The sequence below is a fragment of the Lipomyces arxii genome, assembly GCF_038497795.1.
Source record: "Lipomyces arxii strain Phaff 12-163 unplaced genomic scaffold V1512scaffold_18, whole genome shotgun sequence".
NCBI lineage: Eukaryota > Fungi > Ascomycota > Lipomycetes > Lipomycetales > Lipomycetaceae > Lipomyces > Lipomyces arxii.
In genome coordinates, this window is record NW_027117717.1 from 115,541 (window position 1) to 134,206 (window position 18,666).

At 46.1% G+C, this 18,666-nt stretch overlaps 11 protein-coding genes across 11 annotated transcripts; 3 read left to right on the plus strand and 8 right to left on the minus strand.

Moving 5' to 3' along the window:
- Positions 1–826: 826 nt before the first annotated feature.
- On the minus strand, positions 827–4,361 carry V1512DRAFT_266358 (uncharacterized protein). The gene is made up of 13 exons (XM_066917082.1): positions 4,166–4,361; positions 3,965–4,114; positions 3,820–3,915; positions 3,549–3,772; positions 3,356–3,503; positions 3,101–3,313; positions 2,904–3,052; positions 2,600–2,861; positions 2,367–2,552; positions 2,214–2,324; positions 1,693–2,169; positions 1,141–1,647; positions 827–1,088 (listed from the first exon to the last, which is right to left on the minus strand). The coding sequence occupies exons 1-13, from the start codon at positions 4,277–4,279 to the stop codon at positions 1,002–1,004; spliced, it is 2,724 nt and encodes a 907-aa protein (XP_066770005.1). The 5' UTR covers positions 4,280–4,361; the 3' UTR covers positions 827–1,001.
- Positions 4,362–4,474: 113 nt separating this feature from the next.
- Positions 4,475–5,017, minus strand: V1512DRAFT_266361 (uncharacterized protein). Its single transcript, XM_066917083.1, has 3 exons — positions 4,892–5,017; positions 4,687–4,841; positions 4,475–4,639 (listed from the first exon to the last, which is right to left on the minus strand). The coding sequence occupies exons 1-3, from the start codon at positions 4,976–4,978 to the stop codon at positions 4,618–4,620; spliced, it is 264 nt and encodes an 87-aa protein (XP_066770006.1). The 5' UTR covers positions 4,979–5,017; the 3' UTR covers positions 4,475–4,617.
- Positions 5,018–5,069: 52 nt separating this feature from the next.
- On the plus strand, positions 5,070–7,402 carry V1512DRAFT_266363 (Vps53-like protein). The gene is made up of 2 exons (XM_066917084.1): positions 5,070–6,111; positions 6,153–7,402. The coding sequence occupies exons 1-2, from the start codon at positions 5,231–5,233 to the stop codon at positions 7,342–7,344; spliced, it is 2,073 nt and encodes a 690-aa protein (XP_066770007.1). The 5' UTR covers positions 5,070–5,230; the 3' UTR covers positions 7,345–7,402.
- Positions 7,341–8,537, minus strand: V1512DRAFT_266364 (60S ribosomal protein uL10). Its single transcript, XM_066917085.1, has one exon. It carries the CDS (start codon positions 8,352–8,354, stop codon positions 7,410–7,412), a length of 945 nt encoding a protein of 314 aa, XP_066770008.1. The 5' UTR covers positions 8,355–8,537; the 3' UTR covers positions 7,341–7,409.
- An 81-nt stretch (positions 8,538–8,618) lies between these two features.
- On the plus strand, positions 8,619–10,221 carry V1512DRAFT_228880 (uncharacterized protein). Its single transcript, XM_066913903.1, has 5 exons — positions 8,619–8,763; positions 8,811–8,856; positions 8,904–8,984; positions 9,039–9,231; positions 9,282–10,221. The coding sequence occupies exons 1-5, from the start codon at positions 8,727–8,729 to the stop codon at positions 10,158–10,160; spliced, it is 1,236 nt and encodes a 411-aa protein (XP_066770009.1). The 5' UTR covers positions 8,619–8,726; the 3' UTR covers positions 10,161–10,221.
- Positions 10,183–11,565, minus strand: V1512DRAFT_266368 (uncharacterized protein). The gene has a single exon (XM_066917086.1). It carries the CDS (start codon positions 11,335–11,337, stop codon positions 10,222–10,224), a length of 1,116 nt encoding a protein of 371 aa, XP_066770010.1. The 5' UTR covers positions 11,338–11,565; the 3' UTR covers positions 10,183–10,221.
- Positions 11,444–12,529, plus strand: V1512DRAFT_266369 (Ribokinase-like protein). Its single transcript, XM_066917087.1, has one exon. The coding sequence runs from the start codon at positions 11,461–11,463 to the stop codon at positions 12,433–12,435; it is 975 nt and encodes a 324-aa protein (XP_066770011.1). The 5' UTR covers positions 11,444–11,460; the 3' UTR covers positions 12,436–12,529.
- V1512DRAFT_266370 (uncharacterized protein) lies at positions 12,469–13,517 on the minus strand. The gene has a single exon (XM_066917088.1). The coding sequence runs from the start codon at positions 13,333–13,335 to the stop codon at positions 12,550–12,552; it is 786 nt and encodes a 261-aa protein (XP_066770012.1). The 5' UTR covers positions 13,336–13,517; the 3' UTR covers positions 12,469–12,549.
- Positions 13,518–13,722: 205 nt separating this feature from the next.
- Positions 13,723–14,277, minus strand: V1512DRAFT_272299 (peptidase S24/S26A/S26B/S26C; the record flags this gene model as incomplete). The annotated part of the gene is made up of 2 exons (XM_066917679.1): positions 13,723–13,963; positions 14,012–14,277. 2 exons carry the CDS (start codon positions 14,275–14,277, stop codon positions 13,723–13,725), a joined length of 507 nt encoding a protein of 168 aa, XP_066770013.1.
- Positions 14,278–14,369: 92 nt separating this feature from the next.
- V1512DRAFT_54442 (uncharacterized protein) lies at positions 14,370–16,164 on the minus strand. Its single transcript, XM_066918431.1, has one exon. The coding sequence runs from the start codon at positions 15,961–15,963 to the stop codon at positions 14,461–14,463; it is 1,503 nt and encodes a 500-aa protein (XP_066770014.1). The 5' UTR covers positions 15,964–16,164; the 3' UTR covers positions 14,370–14,460.
- An 8-nt stretch (positions 16,165–16,172) lies between these two features.
- On the minus strand, positions 16,173–18,621 carry V1512DRAFT_277621 (Alpha/Beta hydrolase protein). The gene is made up of 2 exons (XM_066917920.1): positions 16,632–18,621; positions 16,173–16,586 (listed from the first exon to the last, which is right to left on the minus strand). Exons 1-2 carry the CDS (start codon positions 18,547–18,549, stop codon positions 16,411–16,413), a joined length of 2,094 nt encoding a protein of 697 aa, XP_066770015.1. The 5' UTR covers positions 18,550–18,621; the 3' UTR covers positions 16,173–16,410.
- Positions 18,622–18,666: the final 45 nt, after the last annotated feature.

Consider the following 18,666-nt stretch of genomic DNA (forward strand, 5'->3'; position numbering starts at 1 on the left):
CCAATTCTCAAATACGTTTCAAACTTCGATCAATACAGAGTGTTCAACTCCATTAAGTCCTTGCATCAATGTGACTTCAACTTGAAGCAATAAGATTTATGTCATATTTTCCTTTCCGGAAGACTTCATGACAAACAGATCGATAGCAAAGAAAGCAGACTATCTGTGTCTTTATTGGCGCAGTCGTTGTCCGAACCACTTGCCAGCCCGTTGTTATCAAGTTCAAATTTTGACGACCAGCAGTTACAAAACTCTCGAGTATAAATTTGAAAATATCTCACTGCATAACTATTTGTAAAACAACGTTTAAGGCTGATAGCTTCAAACACTAAATTTATCATTCTTCTTCTCATTGTCAGACTCCAGTAATTAACAGCTAAATGTCCATGTTCTGCTAAAGTTTTGACTTACGTATTTCTTCGTCTTTACTGATAGTCTCCAAAACTATGACAGTCGTTGGATATTGTGGCGACGTAGCATAAGGACAAGTTTGCTGTCCTCCTATTCGTGATCTGGTTGCGACTATCTAGGTAACAACACTACTTGTGTTCAACTACCAAATTAAGTGTACAATTCTGTTGATGTGTAAATTTCCTAGTCCTTGCTTTCGTCTGCTCCGTACACACTGCCAAGCCTGCCATCACACGCCAGGGTCAGGGTCTGATCAAACTCTATAGACTGATACACTGGAACAGTTTTGTACATAGCTACAGGAAAAATCCATAAGCTCCTTCAGGTGCATCTAGCAAGGTAAAATGCCGATGCGAATAAAGTAAAGCGTCGCCAGATCTAAGCGGTTAGCACCAATCTGTTTCAAGTTGCCAAATCATTGTGTATATTAAAGTTTAATTTCATCTAACAGTAGCGTGGCGTATACGTACGCTCTCGTACGCAGAGCGTCGTTGGGAAGAAAATATGACATCTTTCTATAATTAATCCGTTTTCACCGTATTCGTACACCTAGTTCTAAATATTTACAAATTACACTTTTCATTCTCAATCTATGAATCCGGCGCAAGTTTGAGAAAGAGCGAAATCCCGTTTCCCAAATCCATCTTATGATCAAACGTTCCTGGTGTTGGCTCTTCCTAATTGAAAATTAACAAAAAAAAAAATGCATATATAATTCGTAAAGCATACACCGTAAAAATCAAGCACTGTGATGTTCGCAGCTCGCGCAATTCTGTTTCTGTAATGCGACATGGCCGCTGAGTATAGCCCCGGGTTTTCAAATTTCTGCGAGCACACGGCCCCCCAAGCCTGGTCCTTGATTTCGCGCAACTTATCTTGAAATGCAAATTCGGGATACACGTCTCCAACTGGTTCCGATATTGTGAACTTTCGCTTTGATGCCGAAGTGCCGTCCTGTGCGGCTTCGGTCGCAATGTACCGCATATGTTGCAGACCTTTCATGATTAGATATGCGTCTTTAACAAAGCTCTCAGTCTCTGGAGAAAAGTAGCCAATGTCGTTACTGACAGGCTTGCCAGCTGTAGGGTCTGTGTATCGAATGTCATCTTCCGTGCTGATAAAGACGGGATATCCCTCCGATGCAACAGACTGGGACGACGCGATCGCGGTGTGGGGAAAGAAGTCTGTCGACGACGGCTTGTGTGCGGTATATAGCTGCATGGCGTCATAGATATACTGCTACCAATTAATTCAGTGTTTAAACCGTATAAAGCAACTTACGTCTGTAATAAGAGGGCAGAACGGGTGTAGTAACCGGTTAAGCAGATCCACAGCTTTCAGCATGATCCACCCAATGACTGCACCACGCTCATTACTCCAGAAATCAAATTTTCGCTTCTTTTCGTCAAATTTAATCACCATATTAGCCACGAGCTGGACAACTTCCATCCTGACAACCTGCAGATACTCGCGGTAAAACCTGTGCTCAATGAAATGCAGAATTAAATCGACAGCCTTGCCAGGATCAAAGTTTTTCATGTGACTGTCTACTTTGTCGATAACAACTTGTAGTTGCTGTAAAAAGTACTGGTCAAACGGGGTCAACTGCAGCTTTGAAAAATCAACATCGTACACTGAGGTGGGCGGCCGGTTATTGCCTATCCAGTGGCTAAAAATTTTGTAAATTCGCCAATGCAGCGACAGTCGAAGAGACGTCACTAGAACTTGCAGCCTGTCTATTCTAGCATGGTCGTAATTCTGAATGTTAGCATGAAAAATTTTTGATTGCTTTAAATACTGACAGTTGGTAAATTGACTACTATGGCAGCCCGAAACGCGTCTTCGCCAAATTTGACAAGACTGTTTCTACAGTCTTGAAACGCATAGCACGTATCATTTATCTGGACAGGTTCCTATACAGTTAGTGCCGACAGCGTAAAGAGGGGATAACATACCACATCAGGAAGCACTATGAGATTTTTGGCCACCAGTGGAGTGTATTCCAACGCAGCTCTGATTTTCTCTGCAGGCAAGACTTCAGTGCGCAAACGTGACAAGGAACATGCGTAGTAAGACACAGTTTCCGTCAATTCCAATAGAGGCAACATGCTTATAAACTGCGGTGAGTATACAGACACAGTCTAATGATGTTAGCAATGATTGCAAGCAAATTCAGTCCACAACGTACTTGGGTAAACTGGTTATCGACTTGGAGGGTGCTTCGCAACTCACTAGCGTCGTCAGCCAGGTACCAGTCATCCGACACGGCAATTTTATTTCTCGTCATTTGCCAAATTGGTAGATTGTATACATTCCTTTTTCTTTGCGGCGTAACCCTGTATTGCTGATACCCTACCACGACGGAGCCTACCGAGTGCAGGTTTGAAGTGTTGGTTAACTTGAATGCCGTGTAGACGGCTTGTCGATGCTTTGGTTCAAGCTCCATTTCCCTAGACTTGTTAGAAAGACAACATGGAGGCTGAATTACACACCAAACTTTGCATTCTCGTTCTTCTAAAATGTCATACGTTTCTGGACAAATCAAAACGCTCTCAGACTTAAACTCTGTCCGAAAGTTCAAGCCGGGATTAGACTCTAAGATTTCAAGAGCTTTCTCAATCATGTTCAGCCTGTTCCATCCCTAAGGCAGTTAGAAGTCATCACATGTGTAAATTGCACATACACGTACTTTTAATCTATACTCTTGACCCATATACCGCCCGAGCTGGCTAAAAATGGGAATTGTGGATATAGGCAGGTCGCCATGCTGAATGCATATTTTATAATCTTGCATAATTTGCGACGGACTCAGGAACCTAGCAGTTAGGTCTCCTTCTTCAAATATGACGGGAATATTCATAGTAGTATGAAGTGGATGAGTGACAAAAATGGGATAGTTTTCCTACACTGTGAGGACAGTGATATGGCAAAAGATAAAACATACTCGCAATTCGTCTATGGTTTCTGCGTCGACAGTGACGTAAAGTGCTCTAGCTGACCATAAATGGTCAATTCGAGTGAATGAAACCGGTATTGGGTCGTCGATTGGATCGACATGGACATTGATTATATATTTGACTCCAATTGGCACTCTGTTTCGTTTAGTTGACTAATTTGACATGCAAGAACCAACTCACGTATATTTCTTATTAATTTTCAGTATAACAGGTTCGTTTGTCGCAGTGACAACTTTTGCTTGTTCGGGGAGAAACCATTTCTGAGCTTCGTAACTCCAAAGCATAGTTCTAGATCTTGGTTTGATTAGACCGCGCTTGAACATCTGTTTGAAAAAGTGATCCAGTCTTTGAGACGAGAGTGGTGGAGACGTAGTGCTGGCAGTGGTTAAAGTACCGAGAACAGGCTATTTCTTGTCAACATGAGCGTGCACATTAACATATCTAGATATACTTCGTGAACAATGTTCTGACTTGTGGTATCGTCATTACCAGGCTGTTTGAAACTTATTGACTTTTGATGCATTAAGTTCCAATGAGTGAAAACATCCTAACAAACGTCAGAACAAACCCATTTAATCACACAATCCTTCAATTACTTCGACTATTCTCTCTTGAATTGCCCCAATTGCTCGCTCACTGAAATCAATTTCTGGGCGAGCCAGTACTTTAATCACGTCTGCTGCACCAGATTTCGCAACAATAACCCCATTGTTTTCTTTTTTCAGAGCAGTTTGCCTGAATACAGCCTATCTAGTCATTTCCCGAGAACATTTCATACAATGCAGTATAAAACTTACAGGCACCAGCTTGATTCCGTCAAACAAGTCTGCAAACTTTGCTGATCTCTCGTGATACAAAAATTGATGACTTCTAAATAAAGGGAAAACCGAGGCTTTTAGAATTCTGGACATTTCTATCAACTTTTTGTCATTATAAATGATGTTTAAACAGCTTATAAACACGGAGATTTATTTTCTTTGACTGTGAAGTAGGTTTCTCAGGGGAAATTAAGATTTGATGATTTGGATGACCATCCCGTCTTGACCGTATAGTGTAGTATTTTAACTAGCAATAATATTAATGCAAGGTTATCTACGAATAGTAAGTGTAATATAAGAGTATATTAATAGCAATATGTAGGGGTATAAATACTAATAAGACTTTACAAGTGAAGAACTTATACGTAAAGAATAAGATTGAACTGGATTATAACGATATTTACATCAAAATTAACAAGACATGAAATAATTTATGGTTGCCCCATATTCGCACTAGATTCTATTAGTATATCCCAATCATGCAATACGCATTAACAAACCTCTCCTCGTTGAATCTCTGCTCAAGACGTTGCTGATATTTCATGAACTTCTCACTGCATCTTTTAACACATCCTTCTTCCTTGCCAGAAAGCGATTTCGACGTTAAATCATTCACGCAGTTCTTGAAGCATCCTTGGACCATACTCATGTACGTCTAATATTAATCAATACTGTACTCCATACATGCAGACATAGTCAACATACGGTAGAAATAGTACGCATAGTCATGTCGATATTAATCTTCTCCAACTCCTGCGTCTCCTTTCTGCTCAAATTTCCCATCATATCCATCTTAGCTATATACTATATCGTGATTTGCTTATAAAAAAATGCGATAATCTTTAATCCGGCTCGAATTTTTCCACTTTGACGTGTGTTTACCCTTACCCTTATATTTTGGAGACTACACTCCTTGATCGGGGCTCGAGGCATTGGCTAGACTCAATTCACCCAGATGCCACTTGAAACGGGTCGAAATTGGTTAGAATTTCTAGTTGGTGTTGTAGTTATTTAATACCGACTAGTAAGATTTGAAAAACAGCAATGGCTGACCTAGATCTTCTTGATCAAGCCGATTATGATCCACTTCCACAACTCATGACAATTTTCAGCACGCCCGAATCTGTCGGGGCAGTTGCGTCAGTCCAGACGTATTTGTCTGCATATTCTGATCAGTTGGGTTTAACTATGGATACTTTACTTGCATCACAGCAAGCAGCTGAGCCAAGCGTACAAAGAGTTGCACGGGCACATACAGAACTAGCAACTATCTTCTCGCACATTGAGACAGTCAGAGACCGTGCTGTTGTGGCGGAAGATGTAATCACCGGAATGACGGTTGATATCAGAAAACTGGACGACACGAAACGCAATTTGACAACGTCAATGACAATGCTAAAGCGGCTACAGATGTTAACAACCGCATACGAGCAACTCAAGAATTTCAGCAAAAACAGACAATACAAAGAAGCGTCGCAATTGCTTGGAGCAGTGATTGAACTTGCCGGGTACTTTAGATCATACAGATCAATATCTCAAATTGCGACTTTGAGTAGAAACGTGGCTCAGCTTCAGCACGATATTGCCGAACAGGTCTTTGCCGACTTTGAGTCTGCCATTGAAAGCCGAAAATCAGAAGCGTCTGGTGACCGGTCGATGGTTTTGCTAGAAGGTTGTCTTGTCATTGATGCGCTCGGTGAAGGATACCAGCAGCGGTTGGTGACATGGTACTGCAACGTTCAGATGCGAGAGTATCGCAACATATTCAGGTCTACCGACGAAGCAGGTTCGCTCGATAACATTTCACGACGGTATGCATATTTGAAACGCATGCTTAAATCGCTCGAGCCAGAGATGTGTCTCATGTTTCCTCCAAAATGGACCATTTCGCAGAGTTTATGCAGGTCGTTTTGTGACATCACAAGGTGCGTCCCGCTTTTGGATGATGAGGAGTACTAATAGACAGAGAGGATTACAAAAGCGTCTTAGCACGAAGTGGCAAGACCTTGAACGTTGACTTACTTCTGCGCGCGCTAGAAGAAACCATGGAATTCGAGCATTTCCTGGAACGAAGATTCTCGCCCACGCCGTCCCGATCGTCTCTCGATAGCGATACCGACGAAAAACCAAACACCATGTTTGGCCGGTCCATCTCGGCCGCGTTCGAACCATACCTCGGGCTATGGGTCGAGTCGCAAGACCGCAAACTATCTGCCCTGATTAAGCAGTACAGCAACCAAATGCTGATTCCACCGTCAGGTGCCGATGAAGACGACGACAAGCAGGACCAGCAAGTGCTGCCGACTTCGGCTGATTTGTTTCTAATGTACAGACAGATTCTTGCGCAATCGGCCAAGATCTCGACCGGGAATCAGCTCCTCGGCTTGTCCCGCACGTTTTCACAGTATTTACAGCAATACGCAGATAAGGTGTTAAGCCCCCACGTGTCTGAAAAAGTCACGACCGAGCAAGATGTCCGTGTGGCATGTCTGATAATTTCGACGGCTAGTTACTGCCACACGACGACCGACCAGCTTGAGCAGCGGATTTCAGGTGTCATTGACGACGAGTTCAAGGCGCAGATTGATTTCGAGCCCGAGAAAAACAAGTTTTTAGCGGTCGCGAACGCGGCGGTTCAGAGTCTTGTCCGCAAAGTCGAGACCGAGTGCAAGGTCGCGTGGCGGGAAATGGTCAACACGAACTGGGCGAAAATGCAGAGCGTGGGCGACCAGAGCGCGTACGCGACTGAGCTCGTCAAGGTGATGGAGTCAAATGTCAGATTGGTGGAAAAATATCTACACAAGGATGTCTATGTCAGGTCGTACTGCGACCACATCACGGATGCGACCGTGACGACGTTTCTGAACAATATTGCGAAATGCAGACCGCTGACTGAAATTTGCACCGAACAGCTGCTACTGGACTGCTACGTGCTAAAGAAATCAATGCTCAGATTGCCAGTGCTGGCACTACCTCCAGACGTGTCGCCGCCAACCACCTACATCAACGTGGTTAACAGAATCACCGCGCCGCTTGAACGCGTGCTCAAAGCACAGCTCACTGGACAAGTGGCGGAGCTGCCAGACAATCTACGACAATACTTACCGAGCAGCAGCCGGCTGGCGTTGCCAGACAAATTTAGATGGGGACGAGATTAACTAAAAAGGCATAAAATGTATTATGTACTTAAATTTAGAACTTTTATATCACAAAGAATAATATTTTAGTCGAACAGACCGAATCCCATGTCATCGTCAGACTCGTTCTCCTCCTCTTCAACAGCAGCCTCCTCCTCAGCAGCTGCTTCACCACCTGCAGCAACCTCGGCAGCAACAGGGGCAGCAGCGGCGTACGCGTCAGGGTTAGCGATTCTGTCCTTGATGGCCTCTGAACCGGGGAAGGTGTAGTCAGTCGCGATAGAGATGGCGAGCACGTTCTTGTAGTTGTTGATGAGGTAGTGGATGACCGAGGGCAAGGTTGGGTAGTTGAGCGCGAGCGAGATGGCGGTGATGGTCGCGACAGCAGACGAAAAGCTCTTGAGCAAGAACTCCTCCTCAACGTCGAGCACCTCAGGAGCGAAAGCCTGGCCTTGGTCGTAGACCTGCAAGACAGCCATTCCGTAAGTGAAGGGCGAGATGTTGAGCATGTTGAGCAAAGTCGCCTCAGAAGCACCGACACGGGTGCCAGCAGCAACAACCTGGACGTCGGACGTGATTTCAATAGTACCACGGGCAATCTTGGTTGGAACACCGAGGGCCTGGAAGAAAGAGGTCTTACCGGGTTCCATACCAGTGTTTCCAGCAGGAATCCAGACGTCCTTAGGAGCAACAGCACCGGCACGAGCTGGAGCGGCGACCTTGTTTGAAGTGATCTTATCACGAATCTCCTTCAACTCCGAGTTGGTAAAAACAAATCCAACATTTCCACGGACGTGGGGGAGGATACGCTCAAACTCAGGGAAGTCTGACAAGAACCCACGAATGGCACGACGGACCATTGTGTTCTTTCCCATCAAAATGACACCTTCACCACGAAGAGACTTGCGAATCTCGTGCATCTGCTGGGACGAGACATTGTCAACTCCGACGATAAAAATGCTCTTGTACTCTTCAAGAAGAGCGCGGAGCTTGACGAAATATTCAGCTTTCTTTTCACGAGTGCCTCCCATGTCTACTCTGTTATGGAAGAAAGGATGTTTAAAGGCTACTCAAAGGGTGTTTTGTAGATAGTTGTTGAATAAGTCAAAAGTCGTGATGATTTGATGACGGCGTAGCACACCGCCGCAGTAACAGCAGTCACGCTTTAGACTAACCCGGGTAACTCTGATTGGTATTACCCTTTTATGCATTGCGTAGTATCGACGTATATGCCGTTAGCATTGCATAAACGTAATGGCATAAACGCAACAGCATTGAACGACATAGAAGAACAGAGAAGTCGACAGAAAGGCTGTGCCAAACGTACAAAACCCGCGATTTATGTCGTTTGGGCCTTCGACAAAAAAATTCGTATCAGTTACATTCAACTCTCCAAACAGTTAATGATGGCTAAAGAGACCAAGTTATACGACGCACTCGGTAAGTTCTTAATTTGAAAGCAAATATATTTAATACTTATGGTTCAGGCGTTTCTCCTGATGCCACGGACGCACAGATTAAGAAGGCGTACAGGTGCGTATAGTATGTGGGAATTAGAGCGAACAGTGCTTATCAAGTAGAGTCAACGCGCTGAAGTATCACCCGGACAAGAACCAGCATAACCCTGATGCTGCAGAGAAATTCAAAGACATTTCTCATGCGTAAGCAGCTATTTGTATTTGTGGGGTTTGAGTGCAGCGGTCTAATAGGGGCAGATACGACATTCTTGCTGATCCGCAAAAACGAGAAGTGTACGACAGATATGGTGAAGAAGGTCTGTCCGGTGCCGGTGGTCCTGATCCTGGTATGCATGGTGCCGAAGCTTTGTTTTCGCAGTTCTTTGGCGGTGGAGGTGGCGGATTTGGCGGAATGTTTGGTCAGGGCGGGCGGCCTTCTGGACCACGCAGGGTGAGTAGATTGTACGTGTCACTCATGAGCAGATGACTGATTTTAACAAGAGTCGGAATATCGAGCATGTTTTACGGGTGACGCTTGAGGATCTGTACAAGGGCAAGGTTGCCAAGCTGGCGTTGACGAGAACGATTTCATGTACGAAATGCAATGGAAAGGGAGGCAAGGAAGGTGCGGTTAAGCGATGCAGTACTTGTAATGGTACCGGATCTGTCATGTTCCAGAGATCGATGGGTCAGGTTATCCAGCAGTTTCAAAGCGTGTGTCATGATTGTAAGGGAGAGGGTGAAATTATTAAGGACAAGGACCGATGCAAGACATGTATGGGCAAGAAGACAGTGTCGGAGAAGAAAATACTGGAAGTTCACATCGATAAGGGTATGGTGAACGGACAGAGGATCACGTTTCCAGAAGAAGGTGATCAGGGCCCGGATATTCTACCAGGCGACGTCATTTTTGTGGTTGATGAGCAGCCGCATGAGAGGTTTAAGCGCAAGAAGGATGACTTGTACTACCGTGCAAAGATCGATTTGCTGACGGCACTTGCCGGAGGTAGCATTGCGATCCAGCACCTTGACAACGAATGGATAAAGGTCGATATTATTCCTGGCGAGACTATTCACCCAGGCATGGTTAAGATGATTGCGAACCGTGGAATGCCGTCCTACAGACTACACAATTTCGGTAATTTGTACGTCGAGTTTGAAGTTGAGTTTCCTGGCAACAACTTTGCATCGCCCGAGCAGTTAATTGCTCTCGAGAACATTTTGCCTCCGCGGCCACAGTTGAGCATTCCCGACGACGGTATGGTTGAGGACGTTGTGTTGCAGGATGTTGACCCGATGCATCAGCAGCAGTCTCATGGAGAACTAGACGAGGATGACGATGAGCCCGGGACCGAGCGTGCGCAATGCACGAGTCAGTAAGGTCTTAGACGAATGGAATAGATAAATGATTACAATTATATTATTATTATTATTATTATTACTACTGTACTTTTCGTAATTGTCTGTCTGCTCGCTTTAATTTTGACTTTGAATTATCGACGTCTTCGTCGAGCATTGTGATCATTTCAGACTGTAGTTCGAGTTCGTCATTGATATCTACCCCGAGCTGTCGTTGTCTTGCCAGAATCTTTGAGAACTCAATCAAAGTCTGGTCCTGTTCGTTCATCTTATCATTCTGCAGCTGGATCAGGCCACGATTATCAAGCTGTCTTGTCTCTGCTGTCTCTGCCAATGGACCAAGCACCCTTCGCGCTGACGACGACACCGACGCCAGCACAGACTTGTTTCCAAACAACGCCTGCCTGTCTACATCCGACTCCGGCGTTGAGGCATCCAGCATCGACGCCGCCGACGACACCGTGGTGGTGGCCGCATTCGTGTTGCGCGAAATTGTCGCCGCCAGACTCTCGAGTCCGTCGCGTTCTTTCCTGACCAAAGAAAGCATATCCGTCCGCCGTCTGAGCTCGCCCTGTCCAACCATGCTCGCGAGCTGTTTCAGGCCTCGGTCCAGCATCACGATCTTGGTCCCAGACTGCACCAGACACTTCTTCGCCTCCGCGGCCGCGGTCCGTGAGTCGGCGCCGGAAGTCGTGGTCTCTCGGTCTGAAAGATACTTTCGTGCTTCGTGTAGTAGCGTCTTTGTGTCGTGTAAAGTTTCGAGCCAGACGACCGGATCGCCAACGTTCTTGCCTGACGGCATCATCAGCCCGGCCTCGGTCGCTGACCCGGCAAGGACAGAAGACGACCTGATCCCGCCTTTGGTGGTTAACCCTAAGAAATCTCTCCATGGATCAGACAATCTCCACCGAGCGTCAGAGCTGGATTGTACTTCTTTTAAAAACTTGTCGAGCTCGCGTAACCGTAGCTCAAGCACTTCAGTCGACGTGTTATTGAACAGCTTCTTTGTTGGCAACTTGAACGGCAAGTCATCTTTAACCGCAGCCTCGAGATTCTCACCAAGACGGACAAAGTCGGAAAACCGTTTGAGCACGGTGTACGACCGCATTGGAAGCCTGACCTGGATGTGATAGACGGTGTGTGGTTTCGGCAGCGGACTGGTAGAGTACGACCGTATTGAGAGGCCGACGTCAGTCATTTTGTGTACGGTGAAGTGTCGAAAGCTTGTGATTGTTGTATAATGAAGATAGAGGAATTACCCTAACCCTCGAGGCGGCGATTATAGTGGGGACCCTTGACGTACTGTACGATGTAGCACAACATGGAAAAGAGAGTACTGGCGATATCGTCGCATGTCGTTCATGGATATGTCGGCAATCGAGCGTCGACTTTGCCATTGCAATTGCTTGGGTGGGACGTGGATGTGCTCAACACGGTGAACTTTTCAAATCATACTGGCTACAGACACATTCAAGGCACCAGAATCACAGGACCTGAAATGCGAGCCTTGTTTGAAGGATTGAAGACGAACAGTTTAGCAGAGTACGATGTTGTGCTGACAGGGTACGTTCCAGGAGCTGAAGCAGTGGCTGAAGCGGGAAAAGTCGTGGGTGAGCTGCGAGAACAAAACTCGGACTTAGTCTGGGTGCTGGATCCTGTGATGGGAGACGAGGACAAGTTGTACGTGAGCGAAGATGTTATACCAGAGTATGAGAAGCAGATATCGAACGCGACAGTGATTACTCCGAACCAGTTCGAGACTGAATTACTAAGCGGAATGAAGCTGAAGACGGAGGACGACGTTAAAATTGCGTTGGGTAAATTGTATGAAAAGTTCAAGGTGCCGAACATTATTGTGTCGTCTGCTGTGCTGGAACATGACGCGACAGAGTTTATTTGTGCAGGGCAGAGTGTGGTTGCCGGGGAAACGCATCAATTTTATCTGCGTCTGCCGTTTATTGACGCGTACTTCACCGGCACCGGGGATTTGTTTTCGTCAATGGTCGCGGACAGATACTTTCATCACATGCACACTGACTGTCTGGTGCCGCTTATACCAGCGGTTGAGGAAGCCAGCGCGATTATTCAGGCGGTGTTGAGAAGAACAGCAGATGAGGTTGATAAGTATAATGCCAAAGCAGATGCTGAAGCTGCGGCGACTGGGATTGCCAGACCAGAGAAAGGGACGAGAGAACGGCGCGTGTTAGATATGAAGCATGGCGAGTTACGGTTGATACAGTCACAGGACGCGTTTATTCATCCTGTGGTCTCTGCACGGGCACTAAAGTGGACATGACCAATTGCATTAGCGTTAATGGAAGCAAGGACATAATGAGTTACAGAGAATAGATTAATGTACAAGAAACTCCTAAAATACAACCAACTCCGATATAAACACTTTTCAGCTCTTTCAATGCCTTCGTCTTGATCGTGACGGATCGTGGATCTTCTTATGTCGTCGGAGATTGGAAACCACCGAGAATTGTCGTCCGCAATGGTTAAAATCGCACACGAATGGACGCTCACCAGTGTGAGAATATAAATGTGTCTGTAGCGACGAGGGTCTAGTAAATCGCTTATTGCACGTCTTGCATCTGTGTTTCTTATCTGACTTGTCTGATGATTTGCTATCAAATGTAGTCATTAACCCTGCACATTCCGTGTTAACTGTCGAGATATCATCTTCGGCAGTTGAGTCTGACATTACAGAGACAGTTGACCGTCGTCTTGCGTGTAAAGGAATTGAACCATCAGGGTTAATTGGAGCCATAGTCAAAATTAGCCCTGATTGATCTGGAGAGACCGTTTGAACTGTTGCAAGAGCTGAAGTAGGTTGCACACCAGATACATGCTGTTGTTGCTGTTGTTGCTGCTGCTGCTGTGGTACATTATGAGCCAACGCCAGTCTTGGTTGAATGAGATTTAGCTCTGATAAATTAACGTTTTGCTGATCATCTTGAACTAGGTTTCGCTGATTCATTTGATTATTGTGATAAGAATCGTCAATAACGAAAGGCAGATTGAATTTTGGAGAATTGTCCCATTCGAAGTGGCCTAAAGTAGAGCCTGAGCCTCCGATACCTCCGATGCCTTCGATGCTTGGATAAGGATTGAAATGAGAGAAATGAGATTCATATTCCAATGCCATTTTATTTTTAAAATTATTGTTATTGTTGTTGATATTGAGATGTGCCATTTATAAGGGAAGTAGTAAGGAGGGAGTAGCATATATTTATATGAATATAATAAATACTATCACACTGTACAGTGCATAGTAGTATATATTAGTATGTAGTGGTATAGCATAACATAACGACATGTATAATGATGAAATCAAATGAGAAACTAAATAAGCTTTCCCCGATCCAAAACGCTTCGACTCAGATTCAGATCGACGGAAGGCGGGCCCGAGCCAGTCACAGTATTGATTTGTCCATGCGGCGCTGTCCCCGCCCACTTTTGTCTGACACAAAATATGCGAAGTTACGTCACATTCAAATTTGTTCGAACGGATCAAATTTCCGATATTAAAGAGATGGGGTTTGTACTACTTGTGTAAACTTATTAAGGGTTTTGTACTATATTAAATTGGTCCTATTCTTGAGAATGGAAATACAATGTATGCTAATTTAGCATTTATTAGTCTGAATGAAACTGGTCCATACGTATTCGAATCTACCGAATGAATGTTATCACCTTCAATCCATACGTGTCTTGCTGGTACAATACATCTGGACTTAGGGTAAGGATACTTGGTCTTGATTCGATCACCTTCTAATCCGATTATGCGCTTCACAACTGATGATTCTCCGTCGCGAGGATTCCTTCTTGTTAATTACATCGTCATTATGCATTTATATATATGTAAATACCTTAATACAACAATATCTCCTCTGTTTAAATTAGAATACTCACTCACATTATACTTAGTCATCATCACCACATCTCTTACAAATCCATTAGAATCAGGATTCAGCGTAGGACTCATCGAAGAGCCATCAATAACCCCAATCCATGCAACATGATTTGCTATATACGCAATCACGGGAACCCAACTCAATGCAATAGCCGTGCTCCGTAATCCGTACCTGATTTGCCCACTCTTTACCCCTTCTCGAAGCCTTCGCATCATCGTCATCTTTGCTCGAAACAACACAAACAAAGAAAACTAAAATTTGCGCAACTCGCCCACTTTTCTCCACTTTATCATACGTAATGACTTATGTAATCGCTCTTTCAAACTTTAAATTTATACAATAAAATTCCGTGTTTGCACTACTCCACTCTGAATAAACTCCAACCATAAGAAGAAAAAAAAAAACTAAACCCTTTCCCACGACGACCCAAGATCGTGAGAAGTGTCAGACTCGCTCACTCCGCACTCACTCACCGCACTGCTCAGGGGAGATTCAGGGGTAAAATGTTCATTCACGGAGGGAAATCCTTCATCGTCACGTGAAATACTCCCAATCACCCATCCCATCACAAGCTCAGGCAAAATACATCCAAGCACGTAGTACAAATAACTACCTTGTCCTACAAACTGGACCGCAGCAGTGCGGTCACCAGTCAAAGCGTCAAAAACAGCATGATGTAATTCGCTAACCGGACTGCCGCCATTGTTCTGGAGCCCACGCACCTGGCCAAGTCTGGTCCGATTAATTGCACACACTGCGGATGAGTACGCTTTGCCGTAAACGCGTCTGATGTGGTCTGGCCATGACAGTAAGTCGGCACGGATATTTGTACTCACACTTCTGTGCGCACTGGCACTCGTAGCAGGCGAATACGATCGCGCACCCCGTGGAGCCGTAGGCGTGATTGAAGGTGAAGCGTACGCTGGCGAGTACGACGGCGAGTACGCGCTCGGGACTGGGACAGACATGTCGAACGCGCCCAGACGCATGTGGACAAACTGCACGCCCTGTGGTGCCAACTCACGGTTCATGCACACTGCAAACGCACTCAGAGCGCTTGCAGTCACACATTCAGGCGCATGAAACGGAGGACAGAGCGATGACAGAATCGACGGCGTCAACAGGATGAACTTTGCGCTGTGTCTGCGCACAAGAGGCACAAAACCCTGGCTAAACAATCCGACAGATCGCACAAGCTTCGAATAGAAAATATCAGACCAGTCGTACGCACTGATAGACTCGGCTGGCCCTGTCGGATAGTACAAATCAGGCACAATGATCACCCCTGCCAGATGTTGCTTTCGGTCAATCATGTTTGCAAACTTCGTCACAACACCCTCACACTCCGCAGAATCAGGCGCGGGCATGATTAACGGCCTGATATCAGACGAGTCCTCCTTCAGCACCAAATGCTCTTCGCCAGCCTGCGCAGTCACATACACAACAAAACCGCGCTGCTCGAGATCAGCCGCAATCAGCTTCGCGATCGGCTCCCTCGGTGAACTCGCAACTACCACCGCCTCGATCCGCACCCCGTTTGCTGCCCTTCTCGCCTTCCTGGCCCGCTTCCTGCGCTGCGACTGTGCGTGCACCGCATACGCAGATACCCCTACCGACGTCACTACTGCCGCCATCACGATTTTTCCTTTATTGCGAACAATCCACGATCCAATCCTGTCAAACACGCTCATATTCGTGACTACACTCGGACTCGCACTCATACTAACACTCGAATTCGTACCCGCACCTGCACTCGCAATCTCGTCTCGGTGTACCGCAACCCATTCCCCCCATTCGGCCGTGGTCTGAATCGCTTGCTCAAGCACAGTGTGGGCATACTCAATCACACGCACATTTGCCTCAAATAGGGCGTCCATCACTTTTTCATACGCATCGTTTGAATTCATTTTTGCTAAATCGTCTGATGTTGGGAGTCCAATTGAGGGAGTGCGTAGACGTAATTGGGAGTAATCTTACTACCCTTACCCTCTCTCTCTTTAATCGTCACGGCTTAATCGCGCTCACTCACTCACTCTGCGATATGTCAATCACTCAAGGCCTGTTGCTCTATAATGATCTCATATCACCCGGTACTCATTCTACGCGCTCATCTAATTTCAACGATTCAATAGACACGCGTATCAAATCAATTGAGTATAAAGTAGACATGCTCACGGCTTCAATCAATACGCGTATGTTTAATTCTGTACTTAACGTGACCCTAATAACACACAAAAGTCATCGCTCTTCTTAATCCTGATCCCGAGTGTAAAGATGATCACGAGCTCGTGTCTACGTTCGTACCCACGTTCACGACCGATACAAGGCGTAGGCTCGCTAGTTCACCATATAGTTCATAATAATGCAACATCTCCATCAACATTCTCCGCAATTTGTCGTAGTTTCTCCCTGCAAGACTCAATTTCTCGAGTACTTACTTTTGCGTTGCTACTGTACTGATTAATAAACGCGAAAATCTCCTTATGCCATCGTCTAGAATTCTCTGGCTTTAAAACCCAGTGATTTTCATCTACCAAGTTAGCAATCTTCTCGTTTAACATATGAATTGACGTACCTGGGAAATGCAGCAATTTGGACGGAACTCCGAGCTCCTGCAAAACATTAAACGCAATTAACCCTTCGCTCTCTGGCAACCGGTAATCCTTTGCGTTATGCACAATGAAATGCGGTGTTGCCCATCTGTACATCCGACTCATCGGATTATACCTATAGTAACCTCTCGTATTCGTCACGAACGATCCGCCAAAGTCATGCGTGGGAAAGTACAGCTCCTCAGACGCGTACTGGTTCAGGGTCGAGAACACGCCGTCGTGCGTGACCAGTGCCTTAAACACCCTACCGAGTGCAGAGCCCTGAATCCAGTTGATCATGTACCCGCCATACGATGCACCGGCAGCAATCATCCGCTCAGTATCAATAAACCCAAACTCCTTCACCACGTACTCAAGCCCAAGCACAAGATCGATGTACGGATACGACCCCCAGTTGTTTTGGATCTTGTCTGTGAAATCCTTGCCGTACCCAGTCGACCCGGTCGGGTTGATGGTCACGACGACGTATCCGTCCAGTCCGGCATCAGACCACACCACAGGGTTCCATCTCGTCGACCACGAATCCGTCCACGCAGACTGTGGACCACCATGAATCAGAAACGCAAGCGGATACTTCTCGGTCGGATCAAAATCGGTCGGGTAAACTAAAAACCCATGTACCGTTTCCCCGCGCGACCCGCCAAACCAAAACTCGCCGACCCTGCTCTCGGGAACAGAGCTCGCAGCGTCGAGCAGTATCCTGGTCGAGTCGCTCTCGGGCACGTACAGCTCAAAATACGTTGACTTTACTATCGCACTCGACGACAACAGTAGCCTGCCATTCCCAAGATTCGACGCGTCAAGTACCGAATGCGTCGTACTCAACTTGACCGGCTGTTCACTGCCAACTGTCAGCTTCCACACTACGTCCTTGCCCTTGTCCTCGCCAATAAGATACAACACTTCGCTCTCGTCACTAGACCACATCACCGACGAAGGCGACCGGTCGAACGCTTTTGGATCCGTCAGTCTCGTGCCGTTCCCGGTCGCAAGATTATACACAAACACAACGTTCTGGTCAGACTCGTACCCGTTCTCGGCCTGCACCAAACCCGCAAGCAGTTTGCCGTCCTTGCTCAACGCCGGACTCGAACACGCACCGTGCACGCCCTTGTTGATCGATACAGGAACATTGTCGTCAGTGTACTTGACCGAGTAGAAATACGTCGCCGTGTTGTTGGCCGGGTTCAATTCGGGCGCTTTCGCATTCACAATCAACATCTCCTCTCCAAGCACAATATCGTCTCCGCTCGGAAACGGCATGATTGGCGACTCAAGTCCAGTGCCTTTCAGGTAATTCTTCAGCTCTTCTTTAACTTCGAACTTATCACTAAACACTAAACCAAACACACTCATCCGATCCCCAGTCAACCAGTAATCCCAATGTCTGACAAAAATACTGTCATAAAGCAGACCAGAATCAGGTTTGGGTGCACGATCAGCCCTGACCAACTCTCCGTCCTCATCAGCCCAACCAGAAACAACAACTCTGAGTCCACCGTCAATGACTTTGGTTTTCAGCGTATCGACATTGCCTGCAAACGAGTACACCTCTCGTTCATGCCCACTCTCGACATCAACAGCCCATAATCCAGTAGTCCCCTCCGTGTCGTTCAAATACAACAGATCGTGCCCTGCACCCCACGCAAAGCCTCCTATTTCACTCCCGCTCACAATATCTTTTGTCGCGCCGGTCGACATTGATAACATCTTCAAACCTCCACTCCAGCTCTTGCTTTCAAAGGAATAAGTTCGCTCACTGAACACAGCCGCGCTGCCTTCAGCATTCGGTACAGCCCCTGAACGCCGAGGAGCTTCAAGTAATTCATCGTAAGTATACGCAGAAACAGCTCCGAATAAAAACAAAATGCTGAACTTCATTTTGCTCGTTATCGCTCGCTTTGCACCTCCAATTTGAATCCATCACGAACCTCGTATATTTAAATTACCCGGCCGCCTTATCTACGCAATACTATACATTTTAATTTATTTATTTTT

Excerpts from the sequence above, each read along its gene's own strand:
- V1512DRAFT_54442 (XM_066918431.1), bottom strand. The coding sequence starts at position 15,963 with ATGAATTCAAACGATGCGTATGAAAAAGTGATGGACGCCCTATTTGAG.
- V1512DRAFT_228880 (XM_066913903.1), top strand. The coding sequence starts at position 8,727 with ATGATGGCTAAAGAGACCAAGTTATACGACGCACTCG. Across the intron at positions 8,764-8,810 it reads CAAGTTATACGACGCACTCG|GCGTTTCTCCTGATGCCACG; the intron begins GTAAGTTCTTAA and ends CTTATGGTTCAG. Across the intron at positions 8,985-9,038 it reads TTCAAAGACATTTCTCATGC|ATACGACATTCTTGCTGATC; the intron begins GTAAGCAGCTAT and ends TAATAGGGGCAG.
- V1512DRAFT_277621 (XM_066917920.1), bottom strand. The coding sequence starts at position 18,549 with ATGAAGTTCAGCATTTTGTTTTTATTCGGAGCTGTTTCTGCGTATACT. Across the intron at positions 16,587-16,631 it reads CAAATTGCTGCATTTCCCAG|ATGAAAATCACTGGGTTTTA; the intron begins GTACGTCAATTC and ends CTAACTTGGTAG.
- V1512DRAFT_266364 (XM_066917085.1), bottom strand. The coding sequence starts at position 8,354 with ATGGGAGGCACTCGTGAAAAGAAAGCTGAATATTTCGTCAAGCTCCGC.
- V1512DRAFT_266358 (XM_066917082.1), bottom strand. The coding sequence starts at position 4,279 with ATGTCCAGAATTCTAAAAGCCTCGGTTTTCCCTTTATTTAGAAGTCAT. Across the intron at positions 1,648-1,692 it reads TCTGCCCTCTTATTACAGAC|TATATCTATGACGCCATGCA; the intron begins GTAAGTTGCTTT and ends AATTGGTAGCAG. Across the intron at positions 1,089-1,140 it reads CAGTGCTTGATTTTTACGGT|GAAGAGCCAACACCAGGAAC; the intron begins GTATGCTTTACG and ends ATTTTCAATTAG.
- V1512DRAFT_266370 (XM_066917088.1), bottom strand. The coding sequence starts at position 13,335 with ATGGCACATCTCAATATCAACAACAATAACAATAATTTTAAAAATAAA.
- V1512DRAFT_266369 (XM_066917087.1), top strand. The coding sequence starts at position 11,461 with ATGGAAAAGAGAGTACTGGCGATATCGTCGCATGTCGTTCATGGATAT.
- V1512DRAFT_266368 (XM_066917086.1), bottom strand. The coding sequence starts at position 11,337 with ATGACTGACGTCGGCCTCTCAATACGGTCGTACTCTACCAGTCCGCTG.
- V1512DRAFT_266361 (XM_066917083.1), bottom strand. The coding sequence starts at position 4,978 with ATGGATATGATGGGAAATTTGAGCAGAAAGGAGACGCAGGAGTTGGAG. Across the intron at positions 4,842-4,891 it reads CTATGCGTACTATTTCTACC|ACGTACATGAGTATGGTCCA; the intron begins GTATGTTGACTA and ends GATTAATATTAG. Across the intron at positions 4,640-4,686 it reads CAGAGATTCAACGAGGAGAG|TGCGAATATGGGGCAACCAT; the intron begins GTTTGTTAATGC and ends AATAGAATCTAG.
- V1512DRAFT_266363 (XM_066917084.1), top strand. The coding sequence starts at position 5,231 with ATGGCTGACCTAGATCTTCTTGATCAAGCCGATTATGATCCACTTCCA. Across the intron at positions 6,112-6,152 it reads TCGTTTTGTGACATCACAAG|AGAGGATTACAAAAGCGTCT; the intron begins GTGCGTCCCGCT and ends ACTAATAGACAG.